This window comes from Carassius auratus, unplaced genomic scaffold (assembly GCF_003368295.1).
Source record: "Carassius auratus strain Wakin unplaced genomic scaffold, ASM336829v1 scaf_tig00218040, whole genome shotgun sequence".
Classification (NCBI taxonomy): Eukaryota; Metazoa; Chordata; class Actinopteri; order Cypriniformes; family Cyprinidae; genus Carassius; species Carassius auratus.
The window spans coordinates 1-17,255 of NW_020529356.1; the positions used below are offsets into that span (position 1 = coordinate 1).

The 17,255-nt window shown below is 37.5% G+C and overlaps 1 protein-coding gene, 4 non-coding genes and 17 pseudogenes across 5 annotated transcripts; all 22 read left to right on the forward strand.

The window, feature by feature from the left end:
• The first annotated feature begins 103 nt into the window (after window positions 1-103).
• On the forward strand, window positions 104-223 carry LOC113104567 (uncharacterized; annotated as a pseudogene).
• A 218-nt stretch (window positions 224-441) lies between these two features.
• On the forward strand, window positions 442-560 carry LOC113104551 (5S ribosomal RNA). Its single transcript, XR_003292072.1, has one exon. It is a non-coding gene; the product is annotated as a 5S ribosomal RNA (ribosomal RNA).
• A 367-nt stretch (window positions 561-927) lies between these two features.
• Window positions 928-1,046, forward strand: LOC113104566 (uncharacterized; annotated as a pseudogene).
• A 507-nt stretch (window positions 1,047-1,553) lies between these two features.
• LOC113104558 (uncharacterized) lies at window positions 1,554-1,672 on the forward strand (annotated as a pseudogene).
• Window positions 1,673-1,893: 221 nt separating this feature from the next.
• On the forward strand, window positions 1,894-2,012 carry LOC113104573 (uncharacterized; annotated as a pseudogene).
• A 506-nt stretch (window positions 2,013-2,518) lies between these two features.
• LOC113104553 (uncharacterized) lies at window positions 2,519-2,637 on the forward strand (annotated as a pseudogene).
• Window positions 2,638-3,011: 374 nt separating this feature from the next.
• LOC113104554 (uncharacterized) lies at window positions 3,012-3,130 on the forward strand (annotated as a pseudogene).
• A 506-nt stretch (window positions 3,131-3,636) lies between these two features.
• On the forward strand, window positions 3,637-3,755 carry LOC113104559 (uncharacterized; annotated as a pseudogene).
• Window positions 3,756-3,976: 221 nt separating this feature from the next.
• Window positions 3,977-4,095, forward strand: LOC113104562 (5S ribosomal RNA). Its single transcript, XR_003292073.1, has one exon. It is a non-coding gene; the product is annotated as a 5S ribosomal RNA (ribosomal RNA).
• A 511-nt stretch (window positions 4,096-4,606) lies between these two features.
• LOC113104555 (uncharacterized) lies at window positions 4,607-4,725 on the forward strand (annotated as a pseudogene).
• Window positions 4,726-5,231: 506 nt separating this feature from the next.
• LOC113104560 (uncharacterized) lies at window positions 5,232-5,350 on the forward strand (annotated as a pseudogene).
• A 221-nt stretch (window positions 5,351-5,571) lies between these two features.
• Window positions 5,572-5,691, forward strand: LOC113104552 (uncharacterized; annotated as a pseudogene).
• A 512-nt stretch (window positions 5,692-6,203) lies between these two features.
• Window positions 6,204-6,324, forward strand: LOC113104568 (uncharacterized; annotated as a pseudogene).
• Window positions 6,325-6,834: 510 nt separating this feature from the next.
• Window positions 6,835-6,953, forward strand: LOC113104561 (uncharacterized; annotated as a pseudogene).
• A 224-nt stretch (window positions 6,954-7,177) lies between these two features.
• Window positions 7,178-7,299, forward strand: LOC113104570 (uncharacterized; annotated as a pseudogene).
• A 371-nt stretch (window positions 7,300-7,670) lies between these two features.
• LOC113104556 (uncharacterized) lies at window positions 7,671-7,789 on the forward strand (annotated as a pseudogene).
• A 376-nt stretch (window positions 7,790-8,165) lies between these two features.
• LOC113104557 (uncharacterized) lies at window positions 8,166-8,284 on the forward strand (annotated as a pseudogene).
• A 509-nt stretch (window positions 8,285-8,793) lies between these two features.
• On the forward strand, window positions 8,794-8,912 carry LOC113104564 (uncharacterized; annotated as a pseudogene).
• Window positions 8,913-9,133: 221 nt separating this feature from the next.
• LOC113104571 (5S ribosomal RNA) lies at window positions 9,134-9,252 on the forward strand. The gene has a single exon (XR_003292074.1). It is a non-coding gene; the product is annotated as a 5S ribosomal RNA (ribosomal RNA).
• A 507-nt stretch (window positions 9,253-9,759) lies between these two features.
• On the forward strand, window positions 9,760-9,878 carry LOC113104565 (uncharacterized; annotated as a pseudogene).
• A 221-nt stretch (window positions 9,879-10,099) lies between these two features.
• Window positions 10,100-10,218, forward strand: LOC113104572 (5S ribosomal RNA). The gene has a single exon (XR_003292075.1). It is a non-coding gene; the product is annotated as a 5S ribosomal RNA (ribosomal RNA).
• A 1,441-nt stretch (window positions 10,219-11,659) lies between these two features.
• Window positions 11,660-12,142, forward strand: LOC113104550 (protein SREK1IP1-like; the record flags this gene model as incomplete). Its single annotated transcript, XM_026266103.1, has 1 exon — window positions 11,660-12,142. A coding segment is annotated over exon 1 (483 nt), but the record flags the coding sequence as incomplete, so codon positions are not given.
• Window positions 12,143-17,255: the final 5,113 nt, after the last annotated feature.

Genomic DNA, 17,255 nt, shown 5'->3' on the forward strand with positions numbered 1-17,255 from the left:
TACCAGGTGGTTTAAGATTTTGGGTTTTCTTTCCTACTTATATAATGTACTGGTGATTAGATTGTCGGTCTTTTAAATAGGCCCTCTCTTTGCAGCAGTCTTTGCTTACGTCATTACCAACCTGGCTATGCCCCATCTCGTCTGATCTCGGAAAGCTAAGCAGGTTTGGGCCTGGTTAGTACTTGGATGGTAGACCGCCTCGGAATAACAGGTGCTGTAAGCTTTTTGGAAATTTTCACTTAGTATATAATAATTTTGCCAAAAATAGAGTCAATGCCCGATCTCTTAATCTTAGCAGGTTTAGGTCTGGTTAGTACTTTGATGAGAGACTGCCTAGGAATACCAGGTGCTTTAAGCTTTCGGGTTTCTTTCCTACTTATATAATGTACTGGTGATTAGATTGGTCGGTCTTTAAATAGCCCTCTCTTTGCAGCAGTCTTGGCTTACGGTCATACCAACCTGGCTATGCCCCATCTCGTCTGATCTCGGAAGCTAAGCAGGTTTGGGCCTGGTTGGTACTTGGATGGGAGACCGCCTCGGAATACCAGGTGCTGTAAGCTTTTTGGACATTTTTCACTTAGTATATAATAATTTTGCCAAAAATATAGTCAATGCCCGACCTCTGAATATTAGCAGGTCGGGCATGGTTTACTTCATGGATGGGAGACTGCCTGGGAATACCAGGTGCTTTAATCTTTTGGAAAATTTCACGAATTATATAATAATCTTTCATAAAAAAAAAAAAAAAAAAAAAAGTCAATGCCCGATCTCTGAATCTTAGCAGGTTTAGGTCTGGTTAGTACTTTGATGAGAGACTGCCTAGGAATACCAGGTGCTTTTAAGCTTTTGGTTTTCTTTCCTACCTATATAATTACTGGTGATTAGATTGGTCGGTCTTTTAAATAGCCCTCTCTTTGCAGCAGTCTGGCTTACGGTCATACCAACCTGGCTATGCCCCATCTCGTCTGATCTCGGAAGCTAAGCAGGTTTGGGCCTTGTTGGGTACTGGATGGGAGACCGCCTCGGAATAACAGGTGCTGTAAGCTTTTTGGACATTTTTCACTTAGTATATAATCATTTTGCCAAAAAATAGAGTCAAAGCCCTGATCTCTGAATCTTAGCAGGTTTAGGTCTGGTTAGTACTTGGATTGGAGACCGCCTGGGAATACCAGGTGCTGTAAGCTTTTTGGACATTTTTCACTTAGTATATAATAATTTTGCCAAAAAATATAGTCAATGCCCGACCTCTGAATATTAGCAGGTTCGGGCATGGTTTACTTCATGGATGGGAGACTGCCTGGGAATACCAGGTGCTTTAATCTTTTGGAAAATTTCACAAATTATATAATAATCTTTCATTAAAAAAAAAAAAAAAAAAAAGTCAATGCCCGATCTCTGAATCTTAGCAGGTTTAGGTCTGGTTAGTACTTTGATGAGAGACTGCCTAGGAATACCAGGTGGTTTAAGATTTTGGGTTTTCTTTCCTACTTATATAATGTACTGGTGATTAGATTGGTCGGTCTTTAAATAGCCCTCTCTTTGCAGCAGTCTTTGCTTACGTTCATACCAACCTGGCTATGCCCCATCTCGTCTGATCTCGGAAGCTAAGCAGGTTTGGGCCTGGTTGGTACTTGGATGGTAGACCGCCTCGGAATAACAGGTGCTGTAAGCTTTTTGGAAATTTTTCACTTAGTATATAATAATTTTGCCAAAAATAGAGTCAATGCCCGATCTCTTAATCTTAGCAGGTTTAGGTCTGGTTAGTACTTTGATGAGAGACTGCCTAGGAATACCAGGTGCTTTAAGCTTTCGGGTTTTCTTTCCTACTTATATAATGTACTTGGTGATTAGATTGGTCGGTCTTTAAATAGCCCTCTCTTTGCAGCAGTCTTGGCTTACGGTCATACCAACCTGGCTATGCCCCATCTCGTCTGATCTCGGAAGCTAAGCAGGTTTGGGCCTGGTTGGTACTTGGATGGGAGACCGCCTCGGAATACCAGGTGCTGTAAGATTTTTGGACATTTTTCACTTAGTATATAATAATTTTGCCAAAAAATAGAGTCAATGCCCTGATCTCTGAATCTTAGCAGGTTTAGGTCTGGTTAGTACTTGGATGGGAGACCGCCTCGGAATACCAGGCGCTGTAAGCTTTTTGGACATTTTTCACTTAGTATATAATAATTTTACCAAAAAATATAGTCAATGCCCGACCTCTGAATATTAGCAGGTTCGGGCATGGTTTACTTCATGGATGGGAGACTGCCTGGGAATACCAGGTGCTTTAATCTTTGGAAAATTTACGAATTATATAATAATCTTTCATTAAAAAAAAAAAAAAAAAAAAAGTCAATGCCCGATCTCTGAATCTTAGCAGGTTTAGGTCTGGTTAGTACTTTGATGAGAGACTGCCTAGGAATACCAGGTGCTTTAAGCTTTTGGGTTTTCTTTCCTACCTATATAATGTACTGGTGATTAGATTGGTCGGTCTTTAAATAGCCCTCTCTTTGCAGCAGTCTTGGCTTACGGTCATACCAACCTGGCTATGCCCCATCTCGTCTGATCTCGGAAGCTAAGCAGGTTTGGGCCTTGTTGGTACTGGGATGGGAGACCGCCTCGGAATAACAGGTGCTGTAAGCTTTTTGGACATTTTTCACTTAGTATATAATCATTTTGCCAAAAAATATAGTCAATGCCCGACCTCTGAATATTAGCAGGTTCGGGCATGGTTTACTTCATGGATGGGAGACTGCCTGGGAATACCAGGTGCTTTAATCTTTTGGAAAATTTCACGAATTATATAATAATCTTTCATTAAAAAAAAAAAAAAAAAAAAAAAAAGTCAATGCCCGATCTCTGAATCTTAGCAGGTTTAGGTATGGTTAGTACTTTGATGAGAGACTGCCTAGGAATACCAGGTGCTTTAAGCTTTTGGGTTTTCTTTCCTACCTATATAATGTACTGGTGATTAGATTGGTCGGTCTTTAAATAGCCCTCTCTTTGCAGCAGTCTTGGCTTACGGTCATACCAACCTGGCTATGCCCCATCTCGTCTGATCTCGGAAGCTAAGCAGGTTTGGGCCTTGTTGGTACTGGGATGGGAGACCGCCTCGGAATAACAGGTGCTGTAAGCTTTTTGGACATTTTTCACTTAGTATATAATCATTTTGCCAAAAAATAGAGTCAAAGCCCTGATCTCTGAATCTTAGCAGGTTTAGGTCTGGTTAGTACTTGGATTGGAGACCGCCTGGGAATACCAGGTGCTGTAAGCTTTTTGGACATTTTTCACTTAGTATATAATAATTTTGCCAAAAAATATAGTCAATGCCCGACCTCTGAATATTAGCAGGTTCGGGCATGGTTTACTTCATGGATGGGAGACTGCCTGGGAATACCAGGTGCTTTAATCTTTTGGAAAATTTCACAAATTATATAATAATCTTTCATTAAAAAAAAAAAAAAAAAAAGTCAATGCCCGATCTCTGAATCTTAGCAGGTTTAGGTCTGGTTAGTACTTTGATGAGAGACTGCCTAGGAATACCAGGTGGTTTAAGATTTTGGGTTTTCTTTCCTACTTATATAATGTACTGGTGATTAGATTGGTCGGTCTTTAAATAGCCCTCTCTTTGCAGCAGTCTTTGCTTACGTTCATACCAACCTGGCTATGCCCCATCTCGTCTGATCTCGGAAGCTAAGCAGGTTTGGGCCTGGTTGGTACTTGGATGGTAGACCGCCTCGGAATAACAGGTGCTGTAAGCTTTTTGGAAATTTTTCACTTAGTATATAATAATTTTGCCAAAAAATAGAGTCAATGCCCGATCTCTTAATCTTAGCAGGTTTAGGTCTGGTTAGTACTTTGATGAGAGACTGCCTAGGAATACCAGGTGCTTTAAGCTTTCGGGTTTTCTTTCCTACTTATATAATGTACTTGTGATTAGATTGGTCGGTCTTTAAATAGCCCTCTCTTTGCAGCAGTCTTGGCTTACGGTCATACCAACCTGGCTATGCCCCATCTCGTCTGATCTCGGAAGCTAAGCAGGTTTGGGCCTGGTTGGTACTTGGATGGGAGACCGCCTCGGAATACCAGGTGCTGTAAGCTTTTTGGACATTTTTCACTTAGTATATAATAATTTTGCCAAAAAATAGAGTCAATGCCCTGATCTCTGAATCTTAGCAGGTTTAGGTCTGGTTAGTACTTGGATGGGAGACCGCCTCGGAATACCAGGCGCTGTAAGCTTTTTGGACATTTTTCACTTAGTATATAATAATTTTACCAAAAAATATAGTCAATGCCCGACCTCTGAATATTAGCAGGTTCGGGCATGGTTTACTTCATGGATGGGAGACTGCCTGGGAATACCAGGTGCTTTAATCTTTTGGAAAATTTTACGAATTATATAATAATCTTTCATTAAAAAAAAAAAAAAAAAAAAAAAAGTCAATGCCCGATCTCTGAATCTTAGCAGGTTTAGGTCTGGTTAGTACTTTGATGAGAGACTGCCTAGGAATACCAGGTGCTTTAAGCTTTTGGGTTTTCTTTCCTACCTATATAATGTACTGGTGATTAGATTGGTCGGTCTTTAAATAGCCCTCTCTTTGCAGCAGTCTTGGCTTACGGTCATACCAACCTGGCTATGCCCCATCTCGTCTGATCTCGGAAGCTAAGCAGGTTTGGGCCTTGTTGGTACTGGGATGGGAGACCGCCTCGGAATAACAGGTGCTGTAAGCTTTTTGGACATTTTTCACTTAGTATATAATCATTTTGCCAAAAAATAGAGTCAAAGCCCTGATCTCTGAATCTTAGCAGGTTTAGGTCTGGTTAGTACTTGGATTGGAGACCGCCTGGGAATACCAGGTGCTGTAAGCTTTTTGGACATTTTTCACTTAGTATATAATAATTTTGCCAAAAAATATAGTCAATGCCCGACCTCTGAATATTAGCAGGTTCGGGCATGGTTTACTTCATGGATGGGAGACTGCCTGGGAATACCAGGTGCTTTAATCTTTTGGAAAATTTCACAAATTATATAATAATCTTTCATTAAAAAAAAAAAAAAAAAAAGTCAATGCCCGATCTCTGAATCTTAGCAGGTTTAGGTCTGGTTAGTACTTTGATGAGAGACTGCCTAGGAATACCAGGTGGTTTAAGATTTTGGGTTTTCTTTCCTACTTATATAATGTACTGGTGATTAGATTGGTCGGTCTTTAAATAGCCCTCTCTTTGCAGCAGTCTTTGCTTACGTTCATACCAACCTGGCTATGCCCCATCTCGTCTGATCTCGGAAGCTAAGCAGGTTTGGGCCTGGTTGGTACTTGGATGGTAGACCGCCTCGGAATAACAGGTGCTGTAAGCTTTTTGGAAATTTTTCACTTAGTATATAATAATTTTGCCAAAAAATAGAGTCAATGCCCGATCTCTTAATCTTAGCAGGTTTAGGTCTGGTTAGTACTTTGATGAGAGACTGCCTAGGAATACCAGGTGCTTTAAGCTTTCGGGTTTTCTTTCCTACTTATATAATGTACTGGTGATTAGATTGGTCGGTCTTTAAATAGCCCTCTCTTTGCAGCAGTCTTGGCTTACGGTCATACCAACCTGGCCTATGCCCCATCTCGTCTGATCTCGGAAGCTAAGCAGGTTTGGGCCTGGTTGGTACTTGGATGGGAGACCGCCTCGGAATACCAGGTGCTGTAAGCTTTTTGGACATTTTTCACTTAGTATATAATAATTTTGCCAAAAAATAGAGTCAATGCCCTGATCTCTGAATCTTAGCAGGTTTAGGTCTGGTTAGTACTTGGATGGAGGACCGCCTCGGGAATACCAGGCGCTGTAAGCTTTTTGGACATTTTTCACTTAGTATATAATAATTTTACCAAAAATATAGTCAATGCCCGACCTCTGAATATTAGCAGGTTCGGGCATGGTTTACTTCATGGATGGGAGACTGCCTGGGAATACCAGGTGCTTTAATCTTTTGGAAAATTTTACGAATTATATAATAATCTTTCATTAAAAAAAAAAAAAAAAAAAAAAAAAGTCAATGCCCGATCTCTGAATCTTAGCAGGTTTAGGTCTGGTTAGTACTTTGATGAGAGACTGCCTAGGAATACCAGGTGCTTTAAGCTTTTGGGTTTTCTTTCCTACTTATATAATGTACTGGTGATTAGATTGGTCGGTCTTTAAATAGCCCTCTCTTTGCAGCAGTCTTTGCTTACGGTTCATACCAACCTGGCTATGCCCCATCTCGTCTGATCTCGGAAGCTAAGCAGGTTTGGGCCTGGTTGGTACTTGGGATGGTAGACCGCCTCGGAATAACAGGTGCTGTAAGCTTTTTGGAAATTTTTCACTTAGTATATACTAATTTTGCCAAAAAATAGAGTCAATGCCCTGATCTCTGAATCTTAGCAGGTTTAGGTCTGGTTAGTACTTGGATTGGAGACCGCCTGGGAATACCAGGTGCTGTAAGCTTTTTGGACATTTTTCACTTAGTATATAATAATTTTACCAAAAAATATAGTCAATGCCCGACCTCTGAATATTAGCAGGTTCGGGCATGGTTTACTTCATGGATGGGAGACTGCCTGGGAATACCAGGTGCTTTAATCTTTTGGAAAATTTCACAAATTATATAATAATCTTTCATTAAAAAAAAAAAAAAAAAAAAAAAGTCAATGCCCGATCTCTGTATCTTAGCAGGTTTAGGTCTGGTTAGTACTTTGATGAGAGACTGCCTAGGAATACCAGGTGGTTTAAGATTTTGGGTTTTCTTTCCTACTTATATAATGTACTGGTGATTAGATTGGTCGGTCTTTAAATAGCCCTCTCTTTGCAGCAGTCTTTGCTTACGTTCATACCAACCTGGCTATGCCCCATCTCGTCTGATCTCGGAAGCTAAGCAGGTTTGGGCCTGGTTGGTACTTGGATGGTAGACCGCCTCGGAATAACAGGTGCTGTAAGCTTTTTGGAAATTTTTCACTTAGTATATAATAATTTTGCCAAAAAATAGAGTCAATGCCCGATCTCTTAATCTTAGCAGGTTTAAAGTCTGGTTAGTACTTTGATGAGAGACTGCCTAGGAATATCCAGGTGCTTTAAGCTTTCGGGTTTTCTTTCCTACTTATATAATGTACTGGTGATTAGATTGGTCGGTCTTTAAATAGCCCTCTCTTTGCAGCAGTCTTGGGCTTACGGTCATACCCAACCTGGCTATGCCCCATCTCGTCTGATCTCGGAAGCTAAGCAGGTTTGGGCGCCTGGTTTGGTACTTGGATGGGAGACCGCCTCGAATACCAGGTGCTGTAAGCTTTTTGGACATTTTTCACTTAGTATATAATAATTTTACCAAAAAATATAGTCAATGCCCCGACCTCTGAATATTAGCAGGTTCGGGCATGGTTTACTTCATGGATGGGAGACTGCCTGGGAATACCAGGTGCTTTAATCTTTTGGAAAATTTTACGAATTATATAATAATCTTTCATTAAAAAAAAAAAAAAAAAAAAAGTCAATGCCCGATCTCTGAATCTTAGCAGGTTTAGGTCTGGTTAGTACTTTGATGAGAGACTGCCTAGGAATACCAGGTGCTTTAAGCTTTTGGGTTTTCTTTCCTACCTATATAATGTACTGGTGATTAGATTGGTCGGTCTTTAAATAGCCCTCTCTTTGCAGCAGTCTTGGCTTACGGTCATACCAACCTGGCTATGCCCCATCTCGTCTGATCTCGGAAGCTAAGCAGGTTTGGGCCTTGTTGGTACTGGGATGGGAGACCGCCTCGGAATAACAGGTGCTGTAAGCTTTTTGGACATTTTTCACTTAGTATATAATCATTTTGCCAAAAAATATAGTCAATGCCCGACCTCTGAATATTAGCAGGTTCGGGCATGGTTTACTTCATGGATGGGAGACTGCCTGGGAATACCAGGTGCTTTAATCTTTTGGAAAATTTCACGAATTATATAATAATCTTTCATTAAAAAAAAAAAAAAAAAAAAAAAAAAAGTCAATGCCCGATCTCTGAATCTTAGCAGGTTTAGGTATGGTTAGTACTTTGATGAGAGACTGCCTAGGAATACCAGGTGCTTTAAGCTTTTGGGTTTTCTTTCCTACCTATATAATGTACTGGTGATTAGATTGGTCGGTCTTTAAATAGCCCTCTCTTTGCAGCAGTCTTGGCTTACGGTCATACCAACCTGGCTATGCCCCATCTCGTCTGATCTCGGAAGCTAAGCAGGTTTGGGCCTTGTTGGTACTGGGATGGGAGACCGCCTCGGAATAACAGGTGCTGTAAGCTTTTTGGACATTTTTCACTTAGTATATAATCATTTTGCCAAAAAATAGAGTCAAAGCCCTGATCTCTGAATCTTAGCAGGTTTAGGTCTGGTTAGTACTTGGATTGGGAGACCGCCTGGGAATACCAGGTGCTGTAAGCTTTTTGGACATTTTTCACTTAGTATATAATAATTTTGCCAAAAAATATAGTCAATGCCCGACCTCTGAATATTAGCAGGTTCGGGCATGGTTTACTTCATGGATGGGAGACTGCCTGGGAATACCAGGTGCTTTAATCTTTTTGGAAAATTTCACAAATTATATAATAATCTTTCATTAAAAAAAAAAAAAAAAAAAAGTCAATGCCCGATCTCTGAATCTTAGCAGGTTTAGGTCTGGTTAGTACTTTGATGAGAGACTGCCTAGGAATACCAGGTGGTTTAAGATTTTGGGTTTTCTTTCCTACTTATATAATGTACTGGTGATTAGATTGGTCGGTCTTTAAATAGCCCTCTCTTTGCAGCAGTCTTTGCTTACGTTCATACCAACCTGGCTATGCCCCATCTCGTCTGATCTCGGAAGCTAAGCAGGTTTGGGCCTGGTTGGTACTTGGATGGTAGACCGCCTCGGAATAACAGGTGCTGTAAGCTTTTTGGAAATTTTTCACTTAGTATATAATAATTTTGCCAAAAAATAGAGTCAATGCCCGATCTCTTAATCTTAGCAGGTTTAGGTCTGGTTAGTACTTTGATGAGAGACTGCCTAGGAATACCAGGTGCTTTAAGCTTTCGGGTTTTCTTTCCTACTTATATAATGTACTTGTGATTAGATTGGTCGGTCTTTAAATAGCCCTCTCTTTGCAGCAGTCTTGGCTTACGGTCATACCAACCTGGCTATGCCCCATCTCGTCTGATCTCGGAAGCTAAGCAGGTTTGGGCCTGGTTGGTACTTGGATGGGAGACCGCCTCGGAATACCAGGTGCTGTAAGCTTTTTGGACATTTTTCACTTAGTATATAATAATTTTGCCAAAAAATAGGGTCAATGCCCTGATCTCTGAATCTTAGCAGGTTTAGGTCTGGTTAGTACTTGGATGGGAGACCGCCTCGGAATACCAGGCGCTGTAAGCTTTTTGGACATTTTTCACTTAGTATATAATAATTTTACCAAAAATATAGTCAATGCCCGACCTCTGAATATTAGCAGGTTCGGGCATGGTTTACTTCATGGATGGGAGACTGCCTGGGAATACCAGGTGCTTTAATCTTTTGGAAAATTTTACGAATTATATAATAATCTTTCATTAAAAAAAAAAAAAAAAAAAAAGTCAATGCCCGATCTCTGTATCTTAGCAGGTTTAGGTCTGGTTAGTACTTTGATGAGAGACTGCCTAGGAATACCAGGTGGTTTAAGATTTTGGGTTTTCTTTCCTACTTATATAATGTACTGGTGATTAGATTGGTCGGTCTTTAAATAGCCCTCTCTTTGCAGCAGTCTTTGCTTACGTTCATACCAACCTGGCTATGCCCCATCTCGTCTGATCTCGGAAGCTAAGCAGGTTTGGGCCTGGTTGGTACTTGGATGGTAGACCGCCTCGGAATAACAGGTGCTGTAAGCTTTTTGGAAATTTTTCACTAAGTATATAATAATTTTGCCAAAAAATAGAGTCAATGCCCGATCTCTTAATCTTAGCAGGTTTAAGTCTGGTTAGTACTTTGATGAGAGACTGCCTAGGAATACCAGGTGCTTTAAGCTTTCGGGTTTTCTTTCCTACTTATATAATGTACTGGTGATTAGATTGGTCGGTCTTTAAATAGCCCTCTCTTTGCAGCAGTCTTGGCTTACGGTCATACCAACCTGGCTATGCCCCATCTCGTCTGATCTCGGAAGCTAAGCAGGTTTGGGCCTGGTTGGTACTTGGATGGGAGACCGCCTCGGAATACCAGGTGCTGTAAGCTTTTGGACATTTTTCACTTAGTATATAATAATTTTGCCAAAAAATAGAGTCAATGCCCTGATCTCTGAATCTTAGCAGGTTTAGGTCTGGTTAGTACTTGGATGGGAGACCGCCTCGGAATACCAGGCGCTGTAAGCTTTTTGGACATTTTTCACTTAGTATATAATAATTTTACCAAAAAATATAGTCAATGCCCGACCTCTGAATATTAGCAGGTTCGGGCATGGTTTACTTCATGGATGGGAGACTGCCTGGGAATACCAGGTGCTTTAATCTTTTGGAAAATTTTACGAATTATATAATAATCTTTTCATTTTTCACAAACAATCTTTCAAAAAAAAAAAAAAAAAAAAAAAAAAAAAAAAGTCAATGCCCGATCTCTGAATCTTAGCAGGTTTAGGTCTGGTTAGTACTTTGATGAGAGACTGCCTAGGAATACCAGGTGCTTTAAGCTTTTGGGTTTTCTTTCCTACCTATATAATGTACTGGTGATTAGATTGGTCGGTCTTTAAATAGCCCTCTCTTTGCAGCAGTCTTGGCTTACGGCCATACCACCCTGAGCACCTGTGATTGTTGGTACATTCCAGGAAGTAAGAGGTGGCAGTAGGGAGAGAAAGGCTCTCCCATGTGTTTGTTTTTGGTTTGTCTTATATTATATTGTATTTAGTTAAATATATATATTTTTCTTGGTTTGGTTTTTTATTTTTTAGGGCCCTGAGCAGAATTTACTGCTTAGGGCCAAAGGAGCTTTAAAGCTCTTAAAGTTTTTGATTATGGAGGAACAACATGGCGATGGCAAAGACATGGCTGAGGAAATAAGCAATAGTAAAGATCTTCAAAAAGATACTGGAGAAAGAATAAAGCAAAGGAAATCAACAGAGACAAGTGAGGTGAGAAGACAAAGGAATGAGATGAAAGACAATGAACAACAAAAGCATTACTCAAAGGAGGCCACAGTAATTGTTAATACTACAGAAGTAAGAGATCGAAGGGTGGAGGATGTGATAAAAGCAGTGATTGAAAAAGTTGGACTGAGTAAAGTGTTAGCGGTAAGACCAAGATTAAATAATGAGTATGAGGTAACAGTAACGGATGAAGAAGCATGTGAAGTTTTAAAGGAAGGACTAACAGTAAAAGGAATTGTTTGTGAAGTGAGGAATCTTCAAGAAAGAGAGTGTGTTGTTACATTCATGCACTTACCAGCTTATATCACAGATGAAGAAATAATGGCAAAATTGGGAACATGGGGAGTTAAAGTTACATCTGCAATAAGAAGAAGGTACTATCCAGACACTACAATTACAGATGGAACAAGATATGTCCGTGTGAAATTCCCTAAGGAGGTGATATCACTGCCTTACAGCACGAGATTTGATACTGCAGAGGGAGTGCAATATTTTAGGATCATACATGATCGTCAAATGAAGATCTGTAGATTGTGTATGAAACCGGGACACATTTTGAAGGATTGTCCAGACTTTTCCTGTCGAGACTGTGGTGAAAAGGGACATTTTTCGAGGGAATGTGATGCCGTAAGATGCCCGGAGTGTCGTAAAGTACTGGTGAAATGTGAATGCTGGATAGAGGAGGATGTTGAAACAGATAAAGACTATGAGCAAGTGGATGAAATGGAGAAATCACAGGATGTGGACGACGTAAATGAGGATAAACAAACAGAACAAACTGAGGAAGAAGAAGAGAATCAAATAGGAGAAGATGCAGAGGAGGAACAGAAGTACTGTGAAATGGAAAGAGATAAAGAGGAAGAAGGACATGGAATACAAACGGAAATCTTGAAACAAACAAGAGAGGAGGAAAAGGAAAGGCAGGAAATGCAAATGATAGAGAAAGCAACGCCAGGAAGAAAAGAAGACAACAAAAATGACTGGGAAAAGGTTACAATAACAAGAAGAAGACAACTAAAGGTAAAACCAAATTTAGAGAATGTACAAAGAGACATATAATTAAAAAAAAGAACTGAAAGAGAAAGTATTTAAAAAAAGAGACTATGGTGAAAATAGTTTTGAGGTATTAATGCAGCTGGGAAAAGTTGATGAATGTTCAGAATAATATGTACTTTGCTATGTATTATGTTTTTGAAAATTGCAACACTTAATGTAAGAGGGTTACTAGAAAAAGGGAAATTTGAAAAGTTGAAACTTTTGTGTAGTAAATCAAATGTTTTAGTGGTTCAAGAAACAAATTGGAGGGATGAAGTAATGGAAAGTTTTAAAAAGAAATGGAAAGGTGATATATTTTATAGTAATGGTGATGGGAGGCTAGGTAGGGGAGTAGCATTTTTAATTAAAAAGGGTGTGTGTGAAAAAGCACAAGTGGTTTATGATGACATGCAAGGAAAGTGTTTGATAGTGAAAATGATGGAGGGAGAGACAAATATAATTCTGTGTAATATTCATGCACCTGTGGTAGAAAAAGAAAAGGTGTTATTTTTTTAAGAAACTAAAAGATATTATTGTGAAACGGAAGAATATTTTAATTATGGGGGATTTTAACACCACGTTTAGCAAGATGGATATTGCAGATGGGATGGTTTTTAAATCTGATAGTGGAAGGAAGGAATTAAAAAGTCTAATGGAAGAAAATAACTTAGTGGACGTTTGGAGAGAAAGAAACGAGGGGATACGAGAATTCTCAAGGCAACAGGCGTTGAAGAATTTTATATGCAGAAGTAGAATAGATTTTGTTGATAAGTAAAAGAGAAATGTTGAAGTTAATAGATACTATATATTATAAGGAAACAATGTTAAGCGATCATAAAGTTGTATGTATACAAGTTGATATGAATAATTTTAAAAGAGGGCCGGGAATATGGATGTTAAACACTGAGATTTTAAAAGATGAGAATTTTAAGGAACAAATAGAGGTATTAATAAAGAAGGAAAAAGGAAATCAGATGTATAAGGATGAAAAGAGAATTTGGTGGGATAATTTAAAATATGACATTGGAAAATGTGCAAGAGAACATAGTAAAATAATACAGAAAATTAAAAAAGAAAAGAAAAAGAAATAAGATTAGAATTAAGAGATGAGCTAAGTAAGGAGGTTGTCAACTTACAGAAAACTGTAATGTTGGAGGAAAAAATAAAGGATATAGAAGACAAAAAATATAAAGGAGCAATGATAAGAAGTAAAGCAAAATACTTAGTGGAAGGTGAAAAATGTACAAGGTTCTTTTTTAATATGGAAAAAAACAGACAGAGAGCAGGAATGATTAAAGAATTAATAGGAAAAGGAGGAGGAAAGGTAAAAGAAAAAGAAGAAGTTTTAAAAGAAATAAAAGATTATTATGAAAATTTGTTTAAAAGGGAAGGAGTGGGTAGAGAAGAAATTGAATTTTTTGGTAGGGAAAATCAAAATAAAGATAGATAATGGTGATAAAAATGTATGTGAAAGGGGAATTGAAAAAGAAGAAATAGATGAAGCAATCATGCAGTTAAATAATGGTAAAAGTCCAGGAAAAGATGGTCTTCCAAGTGAATTTTATAAGGTTTTTAAAAATGTAATGACACCAATTTTAAAAGATGTGTATGACGAAATTTTTAAAAAGGAAAAAACCAGTTATTTTATGGGGATAGGATTAGTAAAATTAATTTATAAAAGAAAAGGGGACATTGCAGATCTTAAAAATTATAGACCAATAACTATGTTAAATACAGATTTTAAAATATTATCAAAGATTTTAGCTAACAGATTGAAGAAAATTTTACCAAATATAATACAAACAAACCAGGCTTATGCAATACCAGGAAGAGATATTACTGATACTATTAGTAGTATAAGAGATGTTGTAAGTTACATGATCTCTGAAAAAAAAAGTGGATATGTAATAAGTCTTGATTTAGAAAAGGCCTTTGACCGTGTTGAACATGAGTATTTGTTTAGAATTTTACAACAGTTTGGTTTTGGTGAAAATTTTATTAAGTGGTTGAAGATTTTATATAAAGATTCAAAAAGTCAAGTAAAGTGCAATGGTTTTTTAACAGAGACCTTTAATTTAACTAGATCTATTAGACAAGGTTGTCCATTATCAGCTTTTCTGTACAGTTTAGTGGCAGAGGCATTAGGGTTGGCAATAACGGAAGAGAAAGAAATTAGAGGAATAGACACAGAAGAAAATAGAGAGTTGCAGAAAGTATATCAATATGCAGATGATACGACTATAATAGTGCAAGATGTGGCTAGTGTAGTTAAAGCAATGGACATAATAGAAAAATACTGTAAAGGGCCTGGAGCTAAGATAAATCAACAAAAAATGGTTATTATGAGTATAGGAAAAATTGAAAAAATTCAAAAATTTTATCCATTTAAAGAAGAAGAGAGCTTGAAGATTTTGGGTGTGAGGATTGGGAAAAATGAGAAAATGGTGAGAGATTTGATGTGGGATGAAGTGGTGGGTGAAATGGAAAGAGTGTTAATTATTGGAAACAAAGGGAATTAACTTTAAGAGGGAAGGTTTTGGTTATAAATGCATTAATGATGGCAAAAATGTGGTATGTTTTGGGTGTGATACCCATGCCTATGGGAATTAGTAAAAGATTAAAAAAAGATGTTTTAAATTTTCTCTGGGTCTCTAAGCCATCAAGGATTTCTTATAATACAATAATAGGGGCCATAGAAGAAGGTGGGTTAGGGCTGCAAGATCCAGAATTAAAAAAAGAGCTTTAGAGTTAAAACTGTGAAAACATTTTTAAATGAAGAGAATAAAGCTGAATGGAAAATACTTATGAGAATGTTTTTATATAAATGCGGACATATGAAAATAGGATCTGATATTCTGTGGATGAAATTAAAACCTACAATGATAACGGGAATCCCAGAGTTTTATAAAGAAGTTTTAGAAGCATGGACAGAATTTTTACCAAATGTATGTATTAAACCTATTAGGAGATTGGAGTTTTTAACACAGCCATTGTTTCTGAATGAGAATATTGTATATAGAGGAAAAGAATTATTTTTTAAACATTGGATTAATGCTGGATTTAAAACAATAAGGGATGTTTTGTATGAAGTGAGGGAAGGTTTTTTACCTTTGCAAGCAATTTATGATGAAGTGAAAAATAATGAAAATCATGTTAATAAGAATGTTTTAAAAAAGCAATATGATAAAATAAAGGAGGCAATTCCAAAGGAATGGTTAGTAAACATAGAAAAACAAGGACAAGACAGTGAAGATGATAAAATGAAGGTTTTCTTAAAAGCAAAAGGAGAAAAGGAGCCTTTTCATGTGAGTCATCTTAGGACTTTTTATGTTTTGTTTAGAAATAGTGTTTTTAAGAAACCAGCTGGGAATACATTTTGGAAAAAAGTTTTTACAAACCTTGAGGAAGAAGTTCTGTGGAGAAATTTGAGAAAATGGCACATTGATGTTAAAATGGAGAATCTGGATTTTATATAAGGCATAATATATTTTTTTCTGAAGAGAAGTTGTATAAATGTGGAATGACTGGGGATGCATTGTGTAAAGTCTGTTGTGAAACAAATGAAGGAATTGTGCACATGTTTTTATCATGTAAAGAACTGATCATTTTCAGAGACAAAATGAAAAATGTGATTAAGAGTTTGTTAGGAGAAAAAATGGATGTAATAGAAGATGAAGAGAGTTGGAATTGTATATTTTTATTTGGAATGAATGAGAAATCTGATAATCAAAATGTTATAAATTTGTTTTTAATTGTAGCTAGATATGCGATATGGTGTAGGAGAAATATAGCAAGAGACAAAAACAAAAAACTGGGATTATGGATTTATTTTAAGAAAAAATTGGAAGATTATATACGAACACTAGAAAGTTATTTTAAAGCTGAAGGTACAATTTATGTATTTGATAAACTAATTCTAAATAACAATCCTTATGTTTTGAAAACACTGAATGGACTGGAAATTAATTTGTAGTTTTTTATATATATATATATATATATATATATATATATATATATATATATATTTTTTTTTTTTTTTTTTTCTTTCAGATGAAAAGGATTATGTTTGCTTAGAAACTTTAATGTAACCTTAAATGAATGTCTGCATTTATTTTGTGAAAGAGTTTTCTATAACATGAATGATTTAAATGTGAAATATTTTATGTATTTTTTCTTTTTGTACTGAAATATTTTTAATAAAAAAAAAAAAAAAAAAAAAAAAAAAAATGCCCCATCTCGTCTGATCTCGGAAGCTAAGCAGGTTTGGGCCTTGTTGGTACTGGGATGGAGACCGCCTCGGAATAACAGGTGCTGTAAGCTTTTTGGACATTTTTCTCTTAGTATATAATCATTTTGCCAAAAATATAGTCAATGCCCGACCTCTGAATATTAGCAGGTTCGGGCATGGTTTACCTTCATGGATGGGAGACTGCCTGGGAATACCAGGTGCTTTAATCTTTTGAAAATTTCACGAATTATATAATAATCTTTCATAAAAAAAAAAAAAAAAAAAAAAGTCCAATGGCCCGATCTGCTGATCTTAGCACGGTTTAGGTCTGGTTAGTACTTTTGATGAGAGACTGCCTAGGAATCCAGGTGGTTTAAGATTTTGGGTTTTCTTTCCTACTTTAATATAATCGTACTGGTGATTAGATTGGTCGGTCTTTAAATAGCCCTCTCTTGCCAGCAGTCTTTTGCTTACGTTCATACCAACCCTGGCTATGCCGCCATCTCGTCTGATTGTCGGAAGCTAAGCAGGTGTTGGGCCCTGGTTGGGTACTTGGATGGTAGACCGCCTCGGAAATAACAGGCTGCTGTAAGCTTTTTGGAAATTTTTTCACTTAGTATCATATAGATTTTGCCAAAAAGTTAGAGTCAATGGCCCGAATTCTGAATCATTAGCAGGTTTAGGTCTGGTACGTATCTTTGATGGAGAAGACTGGCCTAGGAACTACCAGGTGCTTTAAGCTTTTGGGTTTTCTTCCTACTTATATAATGTACTTGATTAGATTGGTCTGGTCTTTAAAGCCCCTCTTTGCAGCAGTCTTGGCTTACGGTCATACCAACCTGGCTATGCCCCATCTCGTCTGATCTCGGA